General features: G+C 42.7%; 1 protein-coding gene across 7 annotated transcripts in view; it reads left to right on the forward strand.

The window, feature by feature from the left end:
- LOC106560226 (disabled homolog 1) overlaps window positions 1-20,762 on the forward strand; it is a 170,886-nt gene that overhangs the window by 123,623 nt on the left and 26,501 nt on the right. For 6 of the 7 annotated variants that reach the window (XM_045687633.1, XM_014122858.2, XM_014122857.2 and 3 more), the window contains 3 exons: window positions 18,991-19,110; window positions 19,247-19,285; window positions 19,608-19,670. In XM_045687633.1, coding sequence (XP_045543589.1) covers window positions 18,991-19,110; window positions 19,247-19,285; window positions 19,608-19,670 — 222 coding nt within the window. The remainder of the gene's footprint in view (window positions 1-18,990; window positions 19,111-19,246; window positions 19,286-19,607; window positions 19,671-20,762) is intronic. The other variant, XM_014122864.2, reaches the window with a different exon arrangement.

Raw genomic sequence — 20,762 nt, forward strand, 5'->3', positions numbered from 1 at the left:
GCCGATGAGCTGGAATCCCGTTCTTGCCGTTACAACCGGGCAATAGGTATTCATCCCAGAATGATAATAACAAACAGCGAAGTCACGTGCAAGCGCGTCACGAGACACCTGTCCTCAGACTGGCCACTGATTGACTGAGCCACAATTTTCTGCCCGGTAACAGTTGACGGATGAAACCAGTTCCTAAAGATTGTTGACAGCCAATGGAAGAGTTAGGTGGTGCAACGGAAATCCTATGTCACTGTAGTTTTTCAAGGGATTCAAAAGAAAAACTACATTTCTAATTTCTCCCACTTCCTGATTCAATTTTTCTCAGGTTTTTGCCTGCCATATGAGTTATGTTATACTCACAGACACCATTCAAACAGTTTTAGAAACTTCAGAGTGTTTCCTATCCAAATCTACTAATATGCATATTCTATTTTCTGGGCCAGAGTAGTAACCTGTTTAAGTTGGGTACGTTTTACATCCGGCCGTGAAAATACTGTCCCCTAGCCCCAAGAGGATACCAGAGAAACGTGAAGGAGGGGACTCAGTTAAGTTCATGTCAGAATTCTTCGCAGATGTGCTACGTCCGGTCATCGTTCCATCACCCCGAAGATGGATAGAACTCACTGCATTGGCCCCTCCCCAGCGGGTGGAGACGACAACTCCTAGAGTGTTTATCATCCGTTTTCACTACTACGGTGACAAGGAGCGCATCCTCCAGAGGCAGGGCACAGACCAGCTACACTTCTGCAGATGCAATGTGTTCGTCTTTCCTGACCTCAGCTCAAATGTCGCCAAGAAAATAGTTAAATTCTTCGATGTGAAACGGAAACTTCATGCGAAAAAGGTGAAATTCTCACTCCGCTTCCCTGCTCGTCTGCACATTGAACATGCCGAGGGGAAACTACAATTCCACTCCCACGAGGACGCCCAGGATTGGTTCGACAGTCACTTATGAGCCGTATCTTGGATCTATGACCTACTCTTTTGCCAGGTAGAATGCATAGCCTAGACTCTAAGTCGAAGGTATTTTTTACTTTTACAGAAGGGCATTTCTTTTTCTCCTTGTTGCCATTAAAAATGACTGATACTGTGTTGTATGGTTGTCATTTAAGCTACACATTTGGGAGGTCCTTTTTATTTGGCTAGATGGCTAATGTAGTAATGCATGGCTACAATTCCAGGCTTTTGCAGAGCTTTCTTCTTTTTTTCTTTATTTTCGTCTAGATACTTACTGAAGGACTTTTCACCACTTTATTACGCCCTATTGATCATTCGTATGTGTACAGACACTCGGCCTCTTTTCTTTATTGTAACAGGATAACATACTGTGGGACACTTATTTGGCCATCCTTAAGACTGTGTTGCATGTATGTGTTGCACTGATTGAAGACTCCTTGAGTCAGGACAATTCCGTTTCACTGTTATCCTTTCGCGGGGGTGTGGGACGCTACCGTCCCACCTGGCCAACATCCGGTGAAATTGCAGAGCGCCAAATTCATATTAAATTACTATAAATATTTAACTTTCATAAAATTACAAGTAGAGAAGTAACAAAAGTCAGAAATAGCGATAAAATGAATCACTTACCTTTGATGATCTTCATATGGTTACACTCACAAGACTCCCAGTTACCCAATAAATCTTTGTTTTGTTTGATAAAGTCCCTCTTTATATCCAAAAACCTCTGTTTTGTTAGTGCGTTTTGTTCAGTAATCCACTGTCTCAAACAACATCCGGTGAAGTTGCAGAGCGTGAAACTCAACAAAACAGAAATTCGCATAATAAACATAGATAAAAGATACAAGTGTTATACACCATCTTAAAGATAAACTTCTTGTTAATCCAACTACTGTGTCAGATTTCAAAAAGGCTTTACGGCAAAAGCAAACATGCGATTATCTGAGAATAGCATCCAGCAGACAAATCATTACAAACAGTAACCATCCAAGTAGAGGAGTAACAAAAGTCAGAAATAGCAATAAAATGTATCACTTACCTTTGATGATCTTCATATGGTTGCACTCCCAAGACTCCATGTTACACAATAAATGTTTGTTTTGTTCGATAAAGCCCCTCTTTATATCCAAAAACCTCTGTTTTGTTGGTGCGTTTTGTTCAGTAATCCATTGAAACAAAGCGCGATCACAGCAGACAGATGAAAAATCTAAAAAGTACCATAAAAGTTCGTAGAAACATGTCAAACAATGTTTATAATCAATCCTCAGGTTGTTTTTGTCATAAATAATCGATCATATTTCAACCGGACAATAGCTTCGTCAATAGAAAAGGAAAAACAAGAAAGGCACGCTCCCAGTCACGCACAGGACTCATGTCTGGAAATGTCCACTGTCCTCTCATTGAAAGTGGTGTTTCTCCCTCATTTTTCAGAGTAAAAGCCTGAAACAATGCCTAAAGACTGTCCACATGTAGTGGAAGCCATAGTGATCGTGAACTGGGTCATAAGTCTTTGTATGGTGGATAGGCTTTCAATGGAAAAACAGCCATTTCAAAATATTAGCACTTCCTGGATGGATTTTCCTCAGGTTTTCGCCTGCCATATCAGTTCTGTTATACTCACAGACATTATTTTAACAGTTTTGGAAATGTTAGAGTGTTTTCTATCCAAATCTACCGATTATATGCATATCCTAGCTTCTGGACCTGAGTAGCAGACAGTTTACTTTGGGCACGCTTTTCATCCGGAGGTGAAAATAGTGCCCCCTACCCTAGTGAGGTTATGGGGTGTGTGTTTTGGTTATCTGTTGACCTTCTTTACTGTTTTGTGAATGCCTTTTCAAGTGTATTTCACGACTGGGGCTATGGAGCCTCTCCGCGTTAGGATAGGAAGGTTTTCTTTTTATATTTTATATCGTATATTTTATACCTAACACAGGTTTCAATAGCGTTTCTCCTTAAGAAGGGGAACGACTTCCTGTTCTTCATTTAGGCCCCTAAGTTTCCGTAATGTGGATGTAAAGGTGCTGGCGAAGGTGATAGCAAGGCGTCTGGAAGTAGTCTTACCAGGACTCATATCACAGGAACAAACCATCTTTATAAAGGACAGATATGAATTTTTTAATATTCAGATGCTGTTTAACATGATTTATTGTAAACAATTATCCAACTCCCCTGAGGTGGTAATCTCCCTAGACGCAGAGAAGGCATTCGACAGAATTGAGTGGGAGAACCTATTTGCTGTTCTTAAAAAAATTGTATTTGGGAACAAATTTAGCTCATGGATCCATCTCTTGTATACATCTCCCCAGGCCAGTGTCTGTACCAATGACACCCGTTCTGATTATTTTGTCCTGGAATGTGGGACACGCCAAGGCTGCCCACTGTCCCCTTTATTATTTGCTGTCGCAAATTGAGCCCCTTTCAGTAGCTTTACGGGCATCCTCCTCTTTCCAAGGTGTAACACAGGAAGGAGTTTAACAAAGGTTATCATTATATGCAGATGATTTGTTACTCTATATAAATAACCCTGTAACCTGTTTACCTTCTATCTTTTCTATTCTGGAGAACTTTGGCTCCTTCTCCGGTTACAAGCTGAATCTCCAGAAAAGTGAGTGCTTCCCAATCAATCCAGCAGACAGACTTGCCCTTTTGAGCGCTACAGCTCCAGCTCCAGCAGACAGACTTCAAATACCTTGGAGTGAATGTAACTCGTTCATTGCATGCTCTTTTTTCTGCAAACTTTGCTCCCCTTGCGCAAATGAAAACTGATTTTCAGAGATGGGGTAGCTTACCACTATCACTTAATGGAAGGATTAATGCTGTAAAAATTTAAGTTTACCCAAATTCCTTTTATCTATTTCAATCTACCCCATTGTTTTTACCAAAGCGTTTTTTTAAAGTCAATCAGTCAGGCTGTTACCACATTTATCTGGGGAGGAATGGTACCCAGAGTCAGTAGATCTTTACTTTAGAGGTGCATGTTTAGTGGAGGGCTTGCACAACCCAACTTTTTATACTATTTCTGGGCAGCCAACTTTCACAAATTGCCATTCTGGTTACATGCTCCAGATATCCCATTGTGCCACCATGAGGCATATTCTTGTATTTCTTCTTCTCTTCCTGCTGTACTCTGCACTTCTCTCCCAACAATCCCCTCTCGCCATACACGCAATCCGGTAGTGCTGTCAACACTTAAGATTTGGTACCAGTTTTGACGACATTTTAAATTCTCAGCTGCATCTACTGTGGGTGTTATTGATAGTAATCACTTATTCAACACTTATCTAATAGATCATGCTTTCTCTCACTGGCCAAGGAAAGGTATTAAGTCCTTCCAATACTTTATATGTAAATATACTTTTTTCTAGTTTTCCCAACCTGGTCTCTAAATACTCTTTGCCTCCATCTCACTTTTTCCGTTACCTTCAAATTAGGCATTGTGTCTCCTCCCAATTTTCTGGCTTCCCTGCTCCACCCCCTTGCCAACCCTGGGATGGCATATTGACTATATTACCTCGACAGAAAGAAGTCATTTCTCAGATCTGTCTGTGTATTTTGTCATTGGACAAACACTCCACCAACAAAATTAAATCTGCTTGTGAATGGGAAATGGGGGTTGAATTTACACAAGAGTGGTGGGATGAGGCGATTGATAGAGTACGCTCCACTACATCTTGTGCTCGTCTTGGTCTCATACAATTTAAGGTTTTACATAGGGTGCATTTTTCCGAACCCAGATTGTCTGACATATATATCCAAATGTAAATGATGAGTGTTATAGAGGTCATGTCTCACCATGTGACCTTAGTCACATGTTCATTCAATGCTCTAAACTACAAAATAACTTTTTTTGAAACTTTATCTGAGGTGCTTGAAATTAACCTGCAGTGTTGTCCTTGATAGCTGTTTTTGGTATTCCAGAAGACATGTTCTCCATGCACCCCAAACATGCAGATATTGTTGCCTTTACATCCTTAATAGCTCGACGTAGAATTCTTCTCCAGTGGAAGTCTGCTCAGCCCCCCTCAACTTCTCAATGGCTCAACGATGTAATGTTCTTCCTAAAGCTTGAGAATATTGAGTATTCTCTTAGGGGTTCCAATGATACTTTTGTTAGAAAATGGCAACCATTTATATCATACTTTAATGGCTTGCAGAGTCTCCCCCTCTGATAAGATGCTTTCAGGTATCCCAGTAGGCATTACCAGTAGTCATTACATAATAGGTACAGTCATCAATATAATGTTATCCAGTCCAAGCAAGCTTGTCTAAGGTTTACTGATCATTTATTTATTTATGTTTTTGTATTTTGAATCTGTATTGTTGTTTGTATTATTTATCTATGTTTACCCCCCCTGTATTCTTGTTTATTTGTTGTGAATTCTCTGTAGAATTGTCTAGGACTGAATTGAGGGAGGGTGTGGGATGGGTTGGCTATATGGGGTGATCAGGGTGGGTGGTTGGAAGGGGATTGGGGGTGGGGGTGGTTGGGAGGGAGGGAATCAAGGTGGGTGGACTGAGGTAGGGCGGAGAGGTAGGGAAGGGACTAGTGGGTCGGGTGGATGTGTTGTATGGAGGGAGGGAGTGTGGTTGGGATATGCTAAAATCTTTGTAATTACATTGATGTACAATTTGTAAAACTTGAATAAAAATATATTTAAAATAAGATTTATATATAAACACATGTAAAGTGTTGGCCCATGTTTCATGAGCTGAAATAAAAGATCCCAGAAATGTTCCATATGCACAAAAAGCTTATTTCTCTCTAATTTTGGCACAAATTTGTTTACATCATTGTTAGTGAGCATTTCTCCTTTGCCAATATAATCCATCCACTTGACAGTGTTGGGTTGTAATTTGAAATACTTGCTATACTAGAAGTTAAAGGTATGAGTATGAGGAATGTATATGGTGGGGTCAATGGAGGGTGGATAAGAACTAGGGACCTGAAAAGTTACAAAGTAAGGGAAAAGGCAATCACATGGCTGAGGTCACTGATAAGGTTGGATAGCTGTGGATTAGAGAGGAATGGGGGCCGAGATCAGGTCACATGAAGGGAGAAGGAACAGTTTATTACCCACATCACTTAACTTCCTGCCTAGCAACAAAGTTGTAGTGTTTAGAGAAAATTTGAATACTCTGTATAAAGGGGGTTATAGATACTTGTGCTGGTGGAAACATGTCATTGTCTTTTCAGCTGATTGACCTAGTGGGTGAATAAAATTGGTTTGAGCTTTGACTAGTTGTCCATTAGTTTTTACTCTATTTAGAACAGTTGTGGCATATCAAGAAGCTGATTAAACAGCATGATCATTACACAGATGCTTGTGCTGGGGACAATAAAAGGCCACTCTAAAATGTGCAGTTTTGTCACACAACACAATGCCACAGATGTCTCAAGTTTTAACCTCTCTAGGGTAGGTGGCACCAATTCGTCCCACCTACGTAACAGCCAGTGTAATCCCGTGGCGCGTTATTCAAAAACCTCAAAAATGCAAAAACTTCAATTTTTCAAACATATGACTATTTTACACCATTTTAAAGACAAGACTCTCGTTAATCTAACCACACTGTCCGATTTTAAAAAGGCTTTACAACGAAAGCAAAACATTAGATTATGTCAGCAGAGTACCCAGCCAGAAATAATCAGACACCCATTTTTCAAGCTAGCATATAATGTCACATAAACCCAAACCACAGCTAAATGCAGCACTAACCTTTGATGATCTTCATCAGATGACAACCCTAGGACATTATGTTATACAATACATGCATGTTTTGTTCAATCAAGTTCATATTTATATCAAAAACCAGCTTTTTACATTAGCATGTGACTAGCATGTGACTAGCATTCCCACCGAACACTGCCGGTGAATTTACTAAATTACTCACGATAAACGTTCACAAAAAGCATAACAATTATTTTAAGAATTATAGATACAGAACTCCTCTATGCACTCGATATGTCCGATTTTAAAATAGCTTTTCGGTGAAAGCACATTTTGCAATATTCTCAGTAGATAGCCCGGCATCACAGGGCTAGCTATTTAGACACCCAGCAAGTTTAGCACTCACCAAAGTCAGATTTACTATAAGAAAAATGTTATTACCTTTGCTGTCTTCGTCAGAATGCACCCCCAGGACTTCTACTTCAATAACAAATGTTGGTTTGGTTCAAAATAATCCATAGTTATATCTAAATAGCGGCGTTTTGTTCGTGCGTTCAAGACACTATCCGAAAGGGTAAATAAGATACTCAACTAGTCCAAAGAAGGCCAGTTTTATTGCTTCTTTAATCAGAACAACAGTTTTCAGCTGTGCTAACATAATTGCAAAAGTGCTTTCTAGTGATCCTTTTAAAATTATAAACTTGGATTAGCTAACACAACATGCCATTGGAACACAGGAGTGATGGTTGCTGATAATGGGCCTCTGTACGCCTATGTAGATATTTCATAAAAAATCTGCCGTTTCCAGCTACAATAGTTATTTACAACATTAACAATGTCTACACTGTATTTCTGATCAATTTGATGTTATTTTAATGGACAACATGTGCTTTTTTTTTCAAAAACAAGGACATTTCGAAGTGACCCCAAACTTTTGAACGGTAGTATACCTTCAGAGGTGAATGTATCAAACCAGTTGCTGTGATAAAAGTTTTTTGTTGTTGTGCACTCTCCTCAAACAATAACATGATATTTTTCACTGTAATAGCTACTGTAAATTGGATAGTGCAGTTAGATTAATACGAATTTAAGCCCATATAAGACATGTCTATGTCCTGGGAAATTTTTTTGTTACTTACAACGTCATGCTCATTAGCTTAACCGTCCCGCGGGGGGGACAACAACCCCGTAGAGGTTTTAACGTTGTTGACATCTATCATCCACCAGGTGTTCCTAGAGAGTTCCTCAATGAGTTTGACACCTTGACAAGCTCATTGCCTGACGATGGCTCACCACTCTTCATACTTGGCAACTTCAACTTCCCTTCGTCTGCCTTTGATTCACTTCTTTTCAACTCTCTCATTCCCCTCCTTGCCTCTTTTCACCTCTCCCTTTCCCAGTCCCCTCCCTCTCACAAGGCAGGCAATATGCTTGACCTCATCTTTACTAGAGGCTGTTCACCTACTAGTCTCATTGCACCCCCCCTCCTGGTCTTTGATCACTGTCACTACTTTGTTTCCTTTTCTGTCTCCCTTTCCTCCAACCCTAGCCACTCGGCACCTACCCAGATGGTCATGTGCCGTCGTAATCTTCGTCTCCCACTACTCTTTCCTCTTCTATCATCTCTCCCTTCTGCTAAATCCTTCTCCCTCCTGTCTCCTGATTATGCCTCTTCAACACTACTCTCCTCCTTTTCTGCATCCTGTGACTCATACTTTCTCCCGGCCGGCCTTCCCCTCCTACTCCGTGGCAGAGTTACTCATTGTGAGCTTACAGATCAGGGCAGTGGCCAGCTGAGCAAAAATGTTGGAATACTAAACTTCTGGAGGACCTATGACTTCTGTAATCGTTAAAGCCTTGGTTTCATGCATGTTAACATTAGAAGCCTCCTCCCTAAATGTGTTTTATTCACTGCTTTAGCACACTCCGCCAACACTGATGTCCTAGCCGTGACTGAATCCTGGCTTAGGAAGGCCACCAAAAATTCAGAAATTTCCATCCCCAACTATAACATTTTCCGCCAAGATAGAACTGCCAAAGGGGGCGGAGTTGCAATCTACTGCAGAGCTAGCCTGCAGAGTTCTGTCATGCTATCAGGTCTGTGCCCAAACAGTTCGAGCTTCTACTTTTAAAAATCCACCTTTCCATAAATAAGTCTCTCACTGTTGCCGCTTGTTATAGACCCCCCTCAGCCCCCAGCTGTGCCCTGGACACCATATGTGAATTGATTGCCTCCATTTATCCTCAGAGTTCGTACTGTTAGGTGACCTAAACTGGGATATGCTTAACACCCCGGCCGTCCTACAATCTAAGGTAGATGCCCTCAATCTCACACAAATCATCAAGGAACCTACCCGGTACAACCCTAAATCCATTAACACGGGCACCCTCATAGATATCATCCTGACCAACCTGCCCTCTAAATACACCTCTGCTGTCTTCAACCAGGATCACAGCGATCACTGCCTCAATGCCTGCGTCCGTAATGGGTCCGCGGTCAAACAACCACCCCTCATCACTGTCAAATGCTCCCTAAAACACTTCAGTGAGCAGGCCTTTCTAATCGACCTGGCTCGGGTATCTTGGAAGGACATTGTCCTCATCTCGTCAGTAGAGGATGCCTGGTTGCTCTTTAAAAGTGCTTTCCTCACCATCTTAAATAAGCATGCCCCATTCAAAAAATGTAGAACTAAGAATAGATATAGCCCTTGGTTCACTCCAGACTTGACTGCCCTTGACCAGCACAAAAACATCCTGTGGCACGCTCCTCAGCACGCCCGCTCTGCAGCGCTCTCAATGCCAACACCTCTCTCTGGAATCTTTCGTCGGGTTCCTCACTCGACTCCCTGACTGGCTCTGGTTCACACCTCGGCTCCGCCGACCACCCCGTATGCCCACCCCCCCAATCTTTGGGGGGGGGGGGGGCCTGCCTCTCGGGCTTCCGTCGTGGTCGTGAACTTCGGAGTCACCGTTGATCCTCCCTCGCTGCCTCCGTCTGCTCCCATGGAAGGTGATCCATTCCTGCCTGGATCTCCTCCAACGTCCAGGATCCCTTTCCGTCCAAGATATCCTCCCATGTCCAGGATGTCTGCTCCTCCTGGCCACGCTGCTTGGTCCGTTTGTGGTAGGATCTTCTGTTACGTTCGTTGAGGGAAGAATTAGACCAAGGTGCAGCATGGTAAGAGTACATCTTTCTTTATTAGATGAACACCAAAACAAAACCAAAATAAATACAAAACGAAAACGTGACGTTCAGTAGGGCATACAGCACAGTACCAAAAACAAGATCCCACAAACTAAAGGTGGAAAAAGGCTGCCTAAGTATGATCCCCAATCAGAGACAACGATAGACAGCTCCCTCTGATTGAGAACCATACCCAGCCAACAAAGAAATAGAAAACATAGATTTCCCACCCTAATCACACCCTGACCTAACCAAATAGAGAATAAAAGGGATCTCTAAGGTCAGGACGTGACACCCTCCCTACCTTCAGGCTATGCTCAAACCCTACACCCCAACCCGAGCACTCCGTTCGGCCACCTACGGTCTCTTGGCCCTCCCACCCCTACAGGAGGGCAGCTCCCGCTCACCCCAGTCCAAGTTCTCTGTCCTGGCAGAGTCTCTGCCAATCTTCTGAAAACATCTGGAACCCTACCACTTCAAAGAGTATTTTATATAATCCCACAGCATGTTCTCACCAAGACCCCCCCCCCCCCCAACTTTAGCCTACCATTTGAAGTATTTCATTAGGCTTACGTGGTCTAAAAGGAATGAAAATACAATCACGAGGATCCACTTTTATAGACTATAGGCCTATAATGACATACAGACAGCGCATTGCGCAAACAAAACAACCCTCACAATATCAACTGGAATTACATGGGTCTGTTACTGAACTTTTACTGGCAAACATGGTTACAGACACAACAACATTATAGTATCCCTTCATCGTGAGGAAAAGCACATGAGCTAATTATAATTCACAAAGTAAGCAAAACATAGATATGCATCATTCCAACATTGCCTACTAATGACAGAGACCTATATAAACAATATAACAATTAAGATGTACAAACTATGGCGTAAGGGAACGATAAGCGGATAAGAGTTAAGCCGTAATTAAGACATTAATGAGTGAACTCAGATGGACAATATGCCTTTTTGTTCAGCACTTTTGAAATGGATAGCGACAGAATTCAGAACATGGGCCGTCCTTGCAGTATTCTCCCTGTACACCAAGTCAGAAACGTAGGATAAATAACGGGGGCATATAAGCAGACAATGAAAGCTTTTACAATATTCGATGATGACATTTCTCTAAAACTGGCTATATGCTACATGTGCACCACTAAGTCAGAACAGTAGGCTAAGTTCTGAGGGGGAGAGGGACCAAATTCTTAGGGTGAGACGCATGGGCTACTAACAGCTTACTACACAACATAGACTTAGTTTTACTTTCTTAGCTACAGTATACATATATCCCTGGCTTATTACATCATTTATGCAGCAGCATACAAGAGAGAGGCCTATTTTTGGTTTGGATTTATGGGGCTTTCAAGACAACTGGGAACTCTGGAAAAAAACAACAGGTCAAATCATGATGTCAGTGATCTTCAGGTCAGAAAGTCGGAGCTCTAGAAAGAGACCCGACCGAGTTCCCAACTTGGAATGCCGAGTTGGATGAGCGTTCAAAGTGTATTTTCCCAGTCGGAGCTCGTTTTTTTCTCCAGAGTTCCCAATTGTCTTGAATGCACCGAAGTCTGAGATTTCTCGGTTCCAAGTTCTGTGTTTCCAGTTGTTTTGAACCCGGCAGCATGGCCAATGATTGACAGCATGGCCAATGGATTCAACCATTTCTGGCCCTTGGTGTTGATTGTGAATGTTAATCCTATTATGCTTGTAAAAGAGACCCTTTCAGACAGATGTTTTAAATCCTTAAACCCAGACTTGGACCACACACCCTCTCCACCGAATAGCAGGCAGGGGAAGCAAAATAGTGATTACTTTGCATCGCAGTTAGCCTCTGAGCCATTGATTCCTTCCTCATTGTGGAATTTGTGATTCCCGACTTGTGTAATGTCTAATGGCCGATGATCACCGAGACGTTCTATCTATAATTTCTCTTCATATGACAAGAATTGAAAAGAATTTGCCAGTAGATTGTTAACGTGATTCATGATGATGACTGCTTGTCTACAGTACATTTGTTGCTAAGATTTTGAAAGTATGACTTTGACATGATCAGTCCAATCAAAGCTACAGTAGATATAATGTGATTTGATGTCATTTTAGCTGTGGCCAAGGACCTTGAGCCTTTTTGGATAGGCACTTCTAATGTAAATCAATGGCAGCACCCAAGGGGGCTTGAACTGCCTAGCTCTCCCTGAAGATTCTTCGGTGACGTAGTGTCCCCATGAGTGACAGAACACTGAGCCAATCATGGCGCAACTAGAGAAAATTCCCAACGCCTACGCTCTGCTTTCGCTGGCTGCCCCTCCACCACAGAAAGCATTTTTTTTTTGGCTTAACGGGTAGGGCTTAAAACAGGCGGGGCTCTGCCACACCTGCCCTGAATGATGGGTCACCACTGAATGTAAATGACTAGGTAAATAGGTAAACTATTATACTATGGGTTGTCTGATTTTGTTTTATTAACAACATTAAATGGCAAAAATAGCAGCACACTGGAAAGTTATCATGTCCTGAGTGATAAAGTATAGGCTTTGAATTACTTTTCCAGCAGCTACAGTAAGCTACACACTGCAGTTTAAGTTGAGCGCCGTGTGGTGCGCATTATAGACTATTTAATTCCCTTCATCTGAACATCGGAGCATCAACAACAATCATACATGTCAGTTCAGTGCAAACAGAGGAAATCATTTATTTAGGAATATATAGAACTGACATGCTTCTGTATTAGGCTATGCCATCTCCAGACCGTGATGAGGGGAGCAGGGAGGTGCCGTGCGGTGTGAGTAATGCAGGGAGGTGCCGTGCGGTGTGAGTAATGCAGGGAGGTGCCGTGCGGTGTGAGAAATGCAGGGAGGTGCCGTGCAGTGTGAGTGATGAGGAGAGCAGGGAGGGGCTGTGCAGTGTGAGTGATGAGGAGAGCAGGGAGGGGCTGTGCAGTGTGAGTGATGAGGGGAGCAGGGAGGGGCCGTGCAGTGTGAGTGATGATGGGAGCAGGGAGGTGCCGTGCAGTGTGAGTGATGAGGAGAGCAGGGAGGGGCCGTGCAGTGTGAGTGATGAGGAGAGCAGGGAGGGGCTGTGCAGTGTGAGTGATGAGGAGAGCAGGGAGGGGCCGTGCAGTGTGAGTGATGAGGAGAGCAGGGAGGGGCTGTGCAGTGTGAGTGATGAGGAGAGCAGGGAGGGGCCGTGCAGTGTGAGTGATGAGGAGAGCAGGGAGGGGCAGTGTGAGTGATGAGGGGAGCAGGGAGGGGCTGTGCGGTGTGAGTGATGAGGAGAGCAGGGAGGGGCCGTGCAATGTGAGTGATGAGGAGAGCAGGGAGGGGCCGTGCAGTGTGCATCTGTGAGTGATGCAGGGAAGCGGAGTATTGAGAGTTTCGGCTCTTTTTACTGACTCAGATCTTTTCAACTCATTCAGTAAAATGTTTAATCTTTCGACTCATTTCATTCATTTAATTCAGTAGCGCCCAGAGCCCACAGGACTCCTTACCAGTGAGTGATGAACTGAAAACTTGAATGAGTCGTGATTTTCGTTCACCATAGTCATTTGTGAATGAGACTTATAAAGTGTGCATTAAACAATATACATTTGTGATTGCTAGCCATACAAATGAGATTATTTATTGATACATTTGAAACGAGGTCTAGTTGCATCCGCAACCGTACTAGATTTGTGAACGATTCTTGGCAGAATGACTCGACTGCTGCGAGGGAGATAAGCACATATAATTTCCGAACTGTAGCAGCAATAGCCGTGGGAAGTAGAGGGGGCTGCAGCACCCCCTGAAAAATGTGAATGTAAAAATATATATTCATGTTTTTTATTTTTTTTGTTTTTTTACAAAAGTACTGCACTGGGCCGTTTATAGTCCTTTATTAGCAGGTATACAGTGTCTTCTCTATGGAGCGCATATTAATCCTGCTATAAAATGAATTGCGGTCAGCAGGTCAAATGAACAACTAAAATGAATGAGTTACTTGGAAAAAGAATCATGACTCGAGTCAGTAAAAAGAGTTGTTCAAAAACAACGAATCGTTCACGAACTGCACATCACAACCAAGTCGACTCACACTGGTAGACTAACTTATTGCTAGTTATTTGTCATCTCAAATCAAATCACATTTTATTGGTCACATACACATGGTTAGCAGATGTTATTGCGAGTGTAGCGAAATGCTTGTACTTCTAGTTCCGACAGTGCAGCAGTATCTAACAGGTAATATCTAACAATTCCACAACAAAACCTAATACAATCTAGTAAAGGAATGGGATAAGAATATGTAAGTATAAAATATATGGCTAAGATGCAATCGATAGTAAAGAATAGATAGTGAAGGATACAGTATACAGTATATACATATGAGATGAGTAATGTGAGATATGTAAACATTCTTTAAAGTGCCATTATTAAAGTGACTAGTGTTCCATTTATTAAAGTGGCCAATGTTATCAAGTCTGTAGGTAGGCAGCCACCTCTCTGTGGTAGGCAGCCACCTCTCTATCTGATGGCCTTGAGATAGAAGCTGTTTTTCAATCTCTCTGTCCCAGCTTTGATGCACCTGTACTGACCTCGCCTTCTGGATGGAAGCGGGGTGAACAGGCAGTGGCTCGGGTGGTTATTGTCCTTGATTATCTTTTTTGCCTTCCTGTAACATCAGGTGTTGTAGGTGTCCTGGAGGGCAGGTAGTTTGCCCCTGGTGATGTGTTGTGCAGACCGCACCACCCTCTGGAGAGCCCTGTGGTTGTGGGCGGTGCAGTTGCCGTACCAGGTGGTGATACAGCCCAACAGGATGCTCTCAATTGTGCATCTGTAAACGTTAGTTAAGGTTTTCAGCCTCCTGAAGTTGAAGAGGCGCTGTTGCGCCTTCTTCACCACACTGTCTGTGTGCGTGGACCATTTCAGTTTTTCGGCGTTATGTACACCGAGGAACTTAAAACTTTCCACCTTCTCCACTGCTGTCCCGTTGATGTGGATAGGGGGGGTGCTCCCTTTGCTGTTTCCTGAAGTCCACGATCATATATTTTGTTCTGCTGACACTGAGTGAGACTGCCGACAGACTCCCGGTCGGCAGTCTCGTCGTTGTTGGTAATCAAGCCTTCTACTGTAGTGTCGTCTGCAAACTTGATGATTGAGTTAGAGGCGTGCATGGCCACAGTCATGGGTAAACATGGGTACAGGAGGGGGCTGAGCACACACCCTTGTGGGGCCCCCGTGTTGAGGATCAATGAAGTGTAGATGTTGTTTCCTACCTTCACCACTTGGGGGCGGCCAGTCAGCAAGTCCAGGACCCAATTGCACAGAGCGGGGTTCAGACCCAGGGTCTCAAGCTTAATGGTGAGCTTGGAGGGTACTATGGTGTTGAATGCTGGGCTATAGTCAATGAACAGCATTCTTACATAGGTATTCCTCTTGTCCAGATGGGATACGGCAGTGTGCAGTGTGATGGCGATTGCATCATCTGTGGACCAATTGGGGCAGTAAGCAAATTGGAGTGGGTCTAGGGTGACAGGTAGGATGGAGGTGATATGATCCTTGACTAGTCTTTCAAAACACTTCATGATGACAGAACTGAGTGCTAAGGGGCGATAGTCATTTAGTTCAATTACCTTAGCTTTCTTGGGAACAGGAACAATGGTGGCTATCTTGAAGCATATGGAGACAGCAGACTGGGATAGGGATTGATTGAATATGTCCGTAAACACACCAGCCAGCTGGTCTGCGCAAGCTCTGAGGTCGGGTCTAGGGGTGCCATCTAGGCTGGCAGCCTTGCAAGGGTTAACACGTTTAAATGTTTTACTCATGTCCACGGAGAAGGAGAGCCCACAGTCTTTGGTAGTGGGCCACGTCGGTGGCACTGTATTGTCCTCAAAGTGCGCAAAGAAGTTGTTTAATTTGTCTGGAAGCAAGACGTCGATGTCTGCCACGGGGCTGGTTTTCTTTTTATAATCGGTGATTGTCTGTAGACCCTGCCACATACGTCTTCTGTTTGAGCCGTTGAATTGCGACTCCACTTTGTCTGTATACTGATGCTTTGCTTGTTTGATTGCCTTACGGAGGGAATAAAGACACTGTTTGTATTCGGCCATGTTTCCAGTCACCTTGCCATGATTAAATGTGGTGGTAAGTGCTTTCAGTTTTGCGGTGGTACGTGGTTTTCAGTTTCTTATCTGATGCGCTAGCGAGCTAACATTAGCTAAGCTAATTGAGACTACATAACTTTAACTGTGCGCTTTCTCCCCTTACAGTAAATAACAACAACTACATTCAGATTATTATGTACTGTAGCAGCCTACCTGTGGGCTCTTAGTGTTGTATCCTGTCCTTCTTATTTAACTTTTAGTACTGTGATTTTAATTCCATCTTCCATTGATTAGTCTAGAAATGTCCTAAAAACTTCCCACACGGAGCCTCAAGCTCTATGACCACTGTCGGGAAAAGCAAATGCAGCAGCAGCATAATTGATCATCTTATCTCTCTCTGTCCATGGGAGGGACAATATAGGCCATCTGCATTGTAAATTCATGTGGAATTGTATGAATTTTCCTTATCTTTTTAACATACCTTTTTTCCATTTGTCACATCCCTAATATGGACATAACAGGATTGGGGGAAGGCGGTGCTTAAACTGCTTCACTTCGAGTACTTTCGGCATGTGTCCACACGGATCAGAAGGGAGGGCGGGGGCAGCTTTGGCTGAGAGTTTTCTTTTGCAAGGATTGAGACTTCGTAATCCGCCGGAGCTTTCAATTTTCAGACACGTATAGGCCCAGAAGTCACCCAGCTGACCGAATTACTCTGGATTTTACTTCTGGTTTAACTGACATTATTTGTGTCTGTGTGTCTTGTGTTTTGTCTGTGTTTCATCTGAGGCCGTCTCTCTGCTCTTTGATGCCATATTGATGAGTGTGAGTGTGTGTCACTGTCTCTATCAACCCATCCATCCTCACAGGAACTGACCTGCAGCCCTTTGACACACACAATCCAGCAAGCTGCCATGTATTCCTCTGAGGTTGCCAAGAGTTCAGTACCTGCAGTGTTTTCTGAGAATACAGAGATGACAAGACAGATATGTCTCTCTGTTCATTCCTTATTATACAGAGACGAGAGAGAGAGACGAGAGAGAGAGAGAGATGAGAGCGAGACGAGAGAGGGAGCAGTGGATCTGACAGAGAGGAAAGAAAGAAATGATGAAAGAGAAGAGAAAGGGATGAGAGTTGGTCTGAATGAGAGGAGGGAGAGGTCAGACACACTACATGATTTAAATAAGACTGGATCAGAGTTCAGACGAAGTAGGAACCCAACACTATACTGGGGATGTCCATGTAGTTCTCCAAACACTGTCTGTAAACTCCCTGTTAGGCCTCAATCAAATATTAAATATGTTCTATATTTCATTGTTCCCCAGTCTCACCCCTTAAAGCCTGTGCGTGTCAAAGGACAGTAAATGCTGTATTACACTGTGGATGTGAGTTGATGTGTTTGTGCATTCGTGTGTGCTCATATGCTTGTGTATTTGTGTGTGAGGGTATCTCTGCCTGTATATATGCGTGCTTGCGTTTGTGTTGTGTTAACCACAGAGATACCGTTGAAGTCGGAAGTTTACATACACCTTAGCCAAATACATTTAAACTCAGTTTTCCACAATTCCTGACATTTAATCCTAGTAAACATTCCCTGTTTTAGGTCAGTTAGGATCACTACTTTATTTTAAGAAAGTGAAATGTCAGAATAATAGTAGAGAGAATTATTTATTTCAGCTTTTATTTCTTTCATCACATTCCCAGTGGGTCAGAAGTTTACATACATTCAATTAGTATTTGGTAGCATTGCCTTTAAATTGTTTAACTTGGGTCAAACTTTTTGGGTAGCCTTCCACGAGCTTCCCACAATAAGTTGGGTGAATTTTGGCCCATTCCTCCTGATAGAGCTGGTGATACTGAGTCAGGTTTGTAGGCCTCCTTGCTCGCACACACTTTTTCAGTTCTGCCCACAAATTTTCTGTAGGATGGAGGTCAGGGCTTTGTGATGGCCACTCCAATACCTTGACTTTGTTGTCCTTAAGCCATTTTGCCACAACTTTGGAAATATGCTTGGGGTCGTTGTCCATTTGGAAGACCCATTTGCGACCAATCTTTAACTTCCTGACTGATGTCTTGAGATGTTGCTTCAATATATCCACATAATATTCCTCCCTCATGATGCCATCTATTTTGTGAAGTGCACCAGTCCCTCCTGCAGGAACGCACCCCCACAACATGATGCTGCCACCCCCGTGCTTCACGGTTGGGATGGTGTTCTTCGGCTTGCAAGCCTCCCCCTTTTTCCTCCAAACATAACGATGGTCATTATGGCCAAACAGTTATATTTTTGTTTCATCAGACCAGAGGACATTTGTCCAAAAAGTATGATCTTTGTCCCCATGTGCAGTTGCAAACCATAGTCTGGCTTTTTTATGGAGGTTTTGGAGCAGTGGCTTCTTCCTTTCTGAGCGGCCTTTCAGATTATGTCGATATAGGACTCGTTTTACTGTGGACATAGATACTTTTGTACCTGTTTCCTCCAGCATCTTCACAAGGTCCTTTGCTGTTGTTCTGGGATTGATTTGCACTTTTCGTACCAAAGTACTTTCATCTCTAGGAGACAGAACGCATCTCCTTCCTGAGCGGTATGATTGTTTGTACAGATGAACGTGGTACCTTCAGGCGTTTGGAAATTGCTCCCAATGATGAACCAGACTTGATGAACCAGGTCTTGGCTGATTTATTTTGATTTTCCCATGTCAAGCAAAGAGGCACTGAGTTTGAAATACATCCACAGGTACACCTCCAATTGACTCAAATTATGTCAATTAGCCTGTCAGAAGCTTCTAAAGTAATGACATCATTTTCTGGAATTTTCCAAGCTGTTTAAAGGCACAGTCAACTTAGTGTATGTAAACTTCTGACCCACTGGAATTGTGATACAGTGAATTAGAAGTTAAATAATCTGTTTGGAAACCATTGTTGGAAAAATTACTTGTGTCGTGCACAAAGTAGATGTCCTAACCGACTTCCCAAAACTATATTTTGTTAACAAGAAATTTGTGGAGTGGTTGAAAAACGAGTTTCAATGACTCCAACCTAAGTGTATGTAAACTTCCGACTTCAACTGTATATAAGTGTTTTACTTCCTCTCCCCCTCTCAGGCAGAGCCAGTGATCCTGGACCTTCGGGACCTGTTCCAGCTCATCTATCAGATCAAACAGAGAGAGGAGATGGAGAAGAAAGCCCAGAAGGACAAACAGTGTGAACAGGCTGTGTACCAGGTACACACACACACAATACACACAATGTTTACTATCTGATTATTGTTGGTGCTGCTGCCTCTATCTGTCAACTACACTGATCTTCTTCCCTCTCTCCTTTCTCCCCCTCTCCATCCATCCATCCCTATGTCTTCAGACTATTCTGGAGGAAGATTTGGAGGATCCTGTCTACCAGGTAACTTCTAAACACCAATCGGAATGCTTCTCTAATGCTGTCTATCCAATCAGTATGTTTCTTTTTAATGCTTCTTTCAATCTCCTTCCCTGTTTATCTGTGTCTGTGGGGAATTGTGGGGAGTCCCAGGATTCTTGTCAGATGAATGGAGGTGTGTGTGAAGTTTTCTGGGATTGCTTGCGGGCGAGACCTACAGATGATTCTGTCTGAGCAATCACATCTTTGCATCATATTCTCAGCCTGTCCTTTTTCTTCAATTCCTATTTCCTATTTTTCTCTTTATTCCTCCTCTCCTCTCCTCTTCCTGCTGCCTGTGTTGTAGTACATTGTGTTTGAGGCGGGACACGAGCCCATCCGCGACCAATCAGAAGAGAGCATTTATCAGGTACAAGCCTCTCCTCTCTGCTTGGATCTGATTGGTGGAGTTGTGTGAGTGATTGGAGCAGGTTTCCAATGGGATAGAGATGATTTGAGAATACCCTCAGGGTCATTCCATGTCATTTCAACAAGCCATTTCAACAAGCCATCTCAGATTGTTCTGAAATTGTTTCCGTATTTAGAAAAAGATAACATTAGTATTCCTGCAATGTTATTTTGTTGAAATATAATTAGATTTTAAGGTAATTAAGGTAATTTGATTGCACCAGAATTTGCCATTTAAATTTATAGAATTGATATAATATTCAATAAATATAGTACCTATCATCCAATTTGGGCCCCAAAAAATACTAACATTGAGTAGCTCTATACTACTTGTCAGACAGAGAACTGATACTATATATGTCACACCCTGACCTTAGAGAGCCTTTTTATTTCTCTATTTTGTTAGGTCAGGGTGTGATTTGGGTGGGTATTCTAGTTTTTCTATTTCTTTGTTTGCCAGGTATGGTTCCCAATCAGAGGCAGCTGTCTATCGTTGTCTCTGATTGGGGATCATACTTAGGCAGCCTTTATCCCACCTTAGTTTGTGGGATCTTGTTTTTGGTACTGTGCTGGGTAGCCCTACTGAACGTTACATTTGTATTTGTTTTGTTTTCGGTGTTCATCTAATAAAGTATGATGTACGCCTACCACGCTGCACCTTGGTCCGTACCTTCCATCGATGAGTGTAACAATATATTCGTTGTTGTGGTGGAATTGCCGTGGGATGTGGGATGTCCGTGAGTGGCTTTTGACCATTTCTTTGGATTCCTCATGTTTAACTCATTGTTAGAAAAAAGTTTGGTCCAAATCGGATGTTAGGTACTAAATTTATTAAATATTATATTAATCCTATACATTTAAATGGCCAATTTGGGTGCAATCAAATTACCTTAATTTCTCAGAGATCAAATTATATTTCAACAAAATAATGTTGCAGGAATGCTAATGTTATCTGTTTTTAACAACAACAACAAATTTCAGAACAATCTGAGATGATGGGTGTCAAAATCCTCTTTTTTGTTTTTGAGGTGGAACGACCCCTCACCTACAGCTT

This window comes from Salmo salar, chromosome ssa10, assembly GCF_905237065.1.
Source record: "Salmo salar chromosome ssa10, Ssal_v3.1, whole genome shotgun sequence".
Classification (NCBI taxonomy): domain Eukaryota; kingdom Metazoa; phylum Chordata; class Actinopteri; order Salmoniformes; family Salmonidae; genus Salmo; species Salmo salar.